The following is a 7,727-nucleotide window of genomic DNA, read 5'->3' as shown; positions in this document are numbered from 1 at the left end:
CAAAATTCCATCAACTTTTTGCCTTCAATCTCAAGTAGAGTTCATATTCACCTTGAATTTGAGGGGACTGTTAGATTACAAGTTTATTCCTTTACCTATCACATAGATTTCTTGCATACTACAAATTATCATATATGATTACACCTACCACATTAGTATCTATATAAGTTACTTGTTCATCACTCACCTACCTCCAAACCTTCTCATATATAATCTTCATCAATACAGTATCATATTTTTCCACTTCAGAAAACAAAATTTTATTGTGGTTTTTGTCGGAAAATTTTTTGGGTAAGTTTGATGGTTATGAAAAATTACTTTCCCACAAATTTTTTCTTTTCTTTTCCATGAGAGAATATTTGAGTGATCAAAATTTTATCCTATTACCATTTTATTTGTAACTGTACTAGTTATAAATTTATTTAACTATTTCGATAATTATGCATGCCTATAAATGTTTTCATAGTTTTTTTACCCCCATGTGATGTGAGAGGTAATGTTTAATTCTCCCACGTTTCGAAGATAATCTTAGGTTAAAAAAGGGTGAAATAGCTCCCAGTCCTTTAAAAGCTAAATACCAATAGTTCAAAGTGGGAACTTTCGAGCGATGAGCCTTAGAATTAAAATGTATGAAAATTAATTGATATAATATAAAGTATATGAAATGTTTACTTAATAAATATTTGAACAGTGATAATGTAATGATACATTAATCTAGCAGGAAAAAGAAAGGGCAGGAATGATTTGAACACGAGCACATACGCTCAAAAAATCAGACGCTGTTCACTGGATATTGCTGGTACATTAATAGCCCAGTGGTTATAAAAAACAAAAAAAAAAAAATTACAAATGAGAATGTGAAAAAAAATTTGAAGTGACGACCATTAATGGAAAAACGAGATAATATATTTAAATAGCATAGACACATAACAATTATATCAAAAACAACTAAACCTTAATCTAATAACTTCATTTCAAGCATTGAATTTGCCCAAATGACACCTAAGACTTGCCTTAATCATCCGGGTGAGAAGATATAGAACATTGAACCATCTGTATTACATTAATAAATGTACCATATTCTTGTAAGAAAATTACTTAAACGTGCCGTGTTGTGTCTAGAATTATTTATTAAACGTATGTTGTGTCATGCTACCCGTGTAATAATAATCGTGATATCCATGTCCTCACACGACATGAACACAATGTACTAGTGTTCTAAGCAGCCTGAATACGAGGCAGAAGCAGTATCAAACAGGTGCAATAGGAGCATGATGCAAAGGTGCACAACCTGCCACCAAGAAAGAGATACAGGTCAAATACAAAGTGAGAATACTAATGTTTCAATAAGATCAAGAAATAAACTCAATCCACTTCCAGGAACAACAGTGAAGCCATAACAAACAAAGCATTGTTTCTGGAACAAGCATGCCTAAATTTATATCGATAAGCACATGCAAACATAAATACAAGCAAATTTAATAATATAAGAAATGGTTTGCCTTCTAATTATATGAGAAATTTAATGTTACCAGCACAAGCAAATTTAAATTTATTTATTTGGAAGGCGGGAGAGTTCAATGTAATTTAACACCCATTTGAGGAAATCTCTTTTTAGCGAGAGGAGAGGTCAGTGTGTGTTTTATTAGTTTTCTTGCATCTTGAAGTGAACCAATATTTATTGATTAAATTCACATGCATATATATATATATATATATATATTTATATCCATTTACCTAATCTAATGAATTAATATGTTGAGGAACTTTATTTTGATATTGACTAGTTTGCGTTACAAATACCATTAATTTTTCCTCCTAAAGTAATACTTAATATTCCTTACCTTTTTATCTTACAGACGCCTTAGTTCGATCATGCTCCTGCCTAATGTTGCACCTTGGGTTTAGGCTCCCAAGACCTAGGTGCCTTAGAGCGCTTGAGCCTATGATAACTACAAGAGTAATTACGTTTCTGGTCAAATCTTTTTCGGAACGAGGATTTCCAACAAACTCAGATCCAGCAAGAATTATAGTCATTTGTCATCTCAAGTGCGCCAAACCCACACTTGAACTTCCAAATACTAATAGGGTTGATGATTACAATATCCACTGAATCCCAATAATCAAAACTAAAATTTTCACCGATCCTAAAAAAATTGTTGGATATAACTTTGTGAAAGAAGAGGGTTGTTGTCTAGTTCAAAGGTAAAACGCTTAAGCACCAGTGCCAAGCCGCCACTAGCGAGAGTTAGAAGCCACACATCAGCAAACACAACCACCTCTGCAAACACTACTTGCAATTCTACAAATAGAGATGAAAAATACAGGATGAATGCAAGTGAATAAGATGTTTAGTGTGTCAAAAGTCTCAAAACTTCAAAAGCAACTTGAGAAAAGTCCAGTAAGTATACACATAATTACATATATGCGACAAATATAACAGTAATTGCATGTATGTGTTCGCTAAATGCAAGTACATACAGCCATTTATGTCACCAGCAGTTGAACAGATGCCAAGGAGGTCGGTCAAATATATAGGATTAAAAGTAGGTTAAATTTGGAGGAACAAGCACGGAAGAAAAGGAGAGGACTAGATCAGAGCTGTCCAGCGAAGGTGATTGTATGGTAGAGAGAGGCTGTTGTGGACGGCAGTTAAAGTGGCTGCAGATGGAAGGAGACGAAAAGAAGGGGATGGGGAAGTGGGGGAAATACACTTTCTAGGGATATACTATGAGATGAAAGCTCTCCGGAAGCTAAAATTAGAGGAATTTGAATGTAGAAGAAGAACAAATTAAACAGGTAAATATAACCGAATTTTATTGGTTGATAGATTGTAAAAACAAACATAATGAAGTCATTTAACTGAGGTTATTATTGATAATTCAATTCACACAAAACAACAATAGAATGATCTGGCTTGGAAAGGACTGAAATAAAAACAATTCTGCGATTGACCCCATTAAGAAACAAGAGGAAGCAATAAAACGGAGAGATGCTTTAAATATATATATATATATAATTTGATAAGTAGAGATGATGCTTCAACTATAATGCTTATTCATAAACAGAACAAAAGACAAGAATTTTTTGTTACATATGACGAAAGGAAGTAATTAACGTAATTGACATGCTGAAAATACTAGAAACAATCAACATACTGACAATATAGGGGAACTGCTCATGATAAAACAGAAATTCAATTTAAAGATTCAACAGCTGATAAAATTAATTATGAAGAGGAAGACGACACTCTTGTTAGAGATGCTATGATGGATCAAGTACAAGCAGAGGTGGACTCTATAAGACGGAAGATTTCAAAGGAAGGAGTTTCGATATCAGATCATTGTGAATTGCTATTTCAAGGACGAGACCTAACTTCCCCTGGAATATCATACAATCTACTGACAATATGAAGTGCAAAAATTATAGAATGGCAGCTAAAGTTCTTGATGTAAAAGGTATAGGAGACAGTTTACCATCATCATCTGAATTGTACGTCGGGAACAAAATTTGTTCCCTACTAAAGTTTTCATGAATGCTTAGGTCAAGCATTAGATAGAAGTTTATATGTTCATTGTCAAAAGAGGATGATGACTGAGAAAAGGGGTGGAAGATGGGCAGAGGACGCCTTTTGCATAGTTGTATAGTGCCTATGAACATAAATAAAGCCCTTTTATTTGGCAACTAAGGTGAAATTTACTAATAAAAAAATAAGATATTGCCACAAATTAATGAATAATAACAAGATCATTATTTTAAAATATCAAAGTTATCTCCTCTCTGAATACGAGATTGGGGAAAAACTAAAGGGGAAGATTGAATTAATTAAAAAATAACTAAAATAGAATATCACAGGTAGTAGAAAAGCCAATAAAGAACTTAAACACATTGTAAATTGACCATTGGCCAAATACAAAACAGCATGTACCCAAAAATGAATATCCTCTAAGATCACTATGATTATTCAAGAAAGCTCATTCTAAACAAATCTACTACAACGCAGGCTAAAATTAAATCTGATAGAATCAATGCTGATAGCAGCTATTGGGATTCCAGTTACACATATCAGACACACAAACAAAGAACATCAAATGGCAGCCAAAAGCATTAAAAAACGAATATAAGGTTCATTTGGATGGTGCATGAAGGTCTATGAGAAATATACCTATAGAGCAATGCCATATTTGCAGTCATGGCCATCACCATAATGGCGAGTCACAGACTCAATATTAGCTGTTAAGTCAGGCTCTTCACTGTGGAGAGTGCAATCTTTCAGAACTGTGAATATAGTGCAAACAGCAACCACCAGGGGGCGGCCGTCAGGAGAATTCTTAGACCAAAATAAGCAGAGTCTATCACCACCTATATGAAATAAAAAAAACAGTGTAGTGATAGGGGGGGTGCATATCCTCCCTAGGAAGACCCCTGACTGGCTTTGAGAACCATTTCTGCTTCAACAAGTCATAGGCGTAGACATTAGGATAAAAGTAGCAGTAGAGCACACCATCCACAGCTACTGATGTTTCATTATAACAGTTACGGCCAAAGCATTCGTCGAATATCTCCCAAGATCCAGTGTCCAGATTGTAAGAGAATAGAGCATCTCGATCAAAAGGTTGAAACAGAAGGCGCCTCTCTTTTTTATCGTCTGAGAGAAGTGCATGAACAGGAGCTACAAAATTGGACAGCAAGAAAGTAGGTTGAGGCAATGGTTCCCATTTATCTGAGACGGGATTGAGAACCTCTGCATACAGCATCCCAGTAGATTCCACGCCACCAAAGACATAAATCTTACTGTCAAGCACGACAGCAGACGGCTTAAATCGGGCCATTATCATGGAAGGGCCTTCCTTCCAACCTTGTTCGGGATGAACAACATCAAAATAGAACACATCAGAATGGATAGATGCTTTCCTGCCTTGACCGGTACGACCACCAATTAGGTAAATTCGGGTGCCTAAGGCTACTGAAACGAAATATCTGGGAACGTTACGCGGCATATTACTGAAAACAGAAGACAGGATGGTCCCACAATCTGGACGAGGACATACGGTAGAAGCTAATGAAGAAGAATTTCGGTCCTCCCTGAAGTCAATAGAGTACCAGTTGAAGCTATAATTATTAGGTGTGTCATCACCTTTCACAGCACAAAAAAATAAAAACCTGAACTTATTTGATGATGATAACGGAGTCTCCCTCTCTAGGGCAGCCATGACCATCCAGACAAATCCAGTTGACTTTCTTCAAAATACTCTTCTTCAGGGTATTCTTCTTCAGAAAACTCATCTTCAGAATACAATTCATCTGTGTGAAGCACATCATTGCGGAGAGGCATTTCCCCAATCTCCAATCTGTGCCCCTAAAAAAAACATTGTCAGTAGAACACTTGGGATAAGGAAGGATGGCATGAACGATAGCTGAATCATTTTCTCGTGTTTGGATAAGTTATGAAGGAAGGAAAGGAAAGGATAGCAATAACATATATTCTTGTTTGGATAAAGGTAAAGAAGACAAACTAATGTTCTTCCCTTTCCTTATAAGATTTCTCATACTTGAACTTACATGCAAGATTTTTCATCCTTGTAACAGGAAGTGTTTTTCATACTGTAACCATTAATGACAGTGAGTTGTTGCAAAGTAAATTTCTTAATGAACCAAGTCGCAACTTGGAAGAAGCAGGAATTGTTTCTGGAAATCATTTTGCTGATGCAACAAATAACAATTAATGAGAAACACAATACCACACAAATCAGAAGCATGTAAACCAAATAAATCTAATATTTACATGGGAAATACTAAAAAATAAATAAATAAAAACTATGGGATCGCAAATTTCTATAGCCAACTACAAACTCCATAACTAATGTTCTAAGCTGGAATTTTTTATTTTTTATTTTAAAAATAATTAAATTAAGCAAAGCAGCCTTCCTCAATTGAAGTGTGCATAAGCAACAATTAATCTGAATTAACATTAAATTTTCAACACGGTTTGACTTACTTCATTCCCAATACCTTGTCTGAATGAGCCATGAATATACTGTGTGGAAAATCAATTCAGAGAGTTCAACCTTGAATAATCGGACCAACTTACGGATCATGGTCGCCGTCATCAGGAATGGATTGTGCTGCTTGCCTATCTGTTAGAGGCTGCAACATTGGGTGAATTTGCTGAAAACTAGCTTGATTATCACGCATCATCGCGTCTATCTTAGTAGCAAGGGCGGTAACTTGTTCTTCGAGTTCATTGATCGTCATATTGAGAATACTACTGGAATCCAAGATAATGAAGATAAATAATAGAGGAAAAAAAAAAAAAAAAAAAAAAAAAGGGAAATACCACGAGCATGTAAACCAAATAAATAAAAAAAATTAATGGGAAATACTAATAAATAAATAAAAATATGGGATCCCATAATCACGAGCAAATATGTTACAGCCAACTACATACTCTATAGCTAATGCTCTGCGCTGAAAAAAAAAAAACGAAAAAAACAAAAAAACAAAAAAACAAGATACATAAACCTCAACTAAGTGTGCCTAAGCAAAAGATTAATCTGAATTAAAATAAAATTTTCAATTTTTTTTCGCGTTTCACTTCATTCGCAACACCTTACTCGAATCAACTATAAACATACAGATACATAAACCTCAACTACGAGTGCCTAAGCAAAAGATTAATCTGAATTAAAATAAAATTTTCAATTTTTTTCGCGTTTCACTTCATTCGCAACACCCTGCTCGAATCAACTATGAACATACAGACCTAACCTTAACCTAATAAATAAATAATCACAATTAATACATCCAATCTTCGCATATTCGGAACATAAAATCTAGATATATATGCAAGTATCTATGTTTTTGTGTGTGTATAATGTGGATGAAGAACAAGTACCAAACGAAAGTGGCGCGAGGCGACGCCGGTTGAAGGCAAATCGCTGATGCTATGCGCCTGCGGCTGGTATCAAACAAGTGAAAGCACTTCTAGTCGGTTTATATATATATATATATATATTGGAAACGTCATTACTGAAAAAAATGAAATACACAAATATGAAATTTACGAAAATATATAATACAATAAGTATTTTTTATAATAAAAAAAATACTTATTGAAAGGTCATTATAATAAGTAGTTTTTATCATTAAATTATTTGGTAATAATACTTTTTAAAATTATTATATTGTTAATTTTGTAATAATATTCTTTAATAGAAATTTATCATATTTGATAATAGATGTTTGAGTAAGGAGGAGTGTAATTGTCTTTATAAAAATAAAAATAAAAAATAAATAAAAATAGAAGAATAAAATTGTTTATTGAAAAAAAGTTACTTAAAATATTCAACCTTTATTTATAATGCACTTTTAAAAGTTTCAAATTCTAAACTTCATTTAAAAAAACTCAGCTAAACTAAATTTGATAATTATTAAAAGTGATTTTAATAGTTATAAAAAACATCTAAACTTAATTATTCAAAATAAAAACAAATAGTAGAGAAGCAATCTCAAATGGGTTCTCAATTACAGATGTTTTGATTGGGGGTATTTAGTAACTCTACCTTGTTGTACTCAATAACTTTTCTAAATTTATCTTATAATTTTAATATATATATATAATTTTGATGTTTAAATAAAAATGAAGATTAATAAGTACTCAAAATTTTGAAAAATGAATTTTAAGTCTTAAGTTTATAAGTGATAATTTAAAAATAAATATTTTTTTA

General features: G+C 33.2%; 1 protein-coding gene across 6 annotated transcripts; it reads right to left on the bottom strand.

Moving 5' to 3' along the window:
- Positions 1-385: 385 nt before the first annotated feature.
- LOC132294969 (F-box/kelch-repeat protein At4g19330-like) lies at positions 386-6,967 on the bottom strand. Of its 6 annotated transcripts, none has more exons than XM_059793023.1 (3): positions 5,999-6,967; positions 4,166-5,359; positions 386-1,291 (listed from the first exon to the last, which is right to left on the bottom strand). In XM_059793023.1, exon 2 carries the CDS (start codon positions 5,217-5,219, stop codon positions 4,356-4,358), a length of 864 nt encoding a protein of 287 aa, XP_059649006.1. In that variant the 5' UTR covers positions 5,220-5,359; positions 5,999-6,967; the 3' UTR covers positions 386-1,291; positions 4,166-4,355. The 6 variants fall into 6 exon arrangements, with proteins under 6 accessions (XP_059649006.1, XP_059649009.1, XP_059649010.1 ...); XM_059793026.1 differs by having other exon boundaries at positions 4,166-5,351; XM_059793027.1 differs by having other exon boundaries at positions 4,166-5,351; positions 6,092-6,967.
- Positions 6,968-7,727: the final 760 nt, after the last annotated feature.

Source organism: Cornus florida, unplaced genomic scaffold (genome assembly GCF_030987335.1).
Source record: "Cornus florida cultivar Cherokee Brave unplaced genomic scaffold, ASM3098733v1 CherokeeBrave_3.0.0_Hap2_Chr02, whole genome shotgun sequence".
In the NCBI taxonomy this organism is placed as follows: Eukaryota; Viridiplantae; Streptophyta; class Magnoliopsida; order Cornales; family Cornaceae; genus Cornus; species Cornus florida.
Note: the sequence above shows the minus strand (reverse complement) of the source record. Positions and strands in the feature narration are given on the sequence as shown.

Excerpts from the sequence above, each read along its gene's own strand:
- LOC132294969 (XM_059793022.1), bottom strand. The coding sequence starts at position 5,219 with ATGGTCATGGCTGCCCTAGAGAGGGAGACTCCGTTATCATCATCAAAT.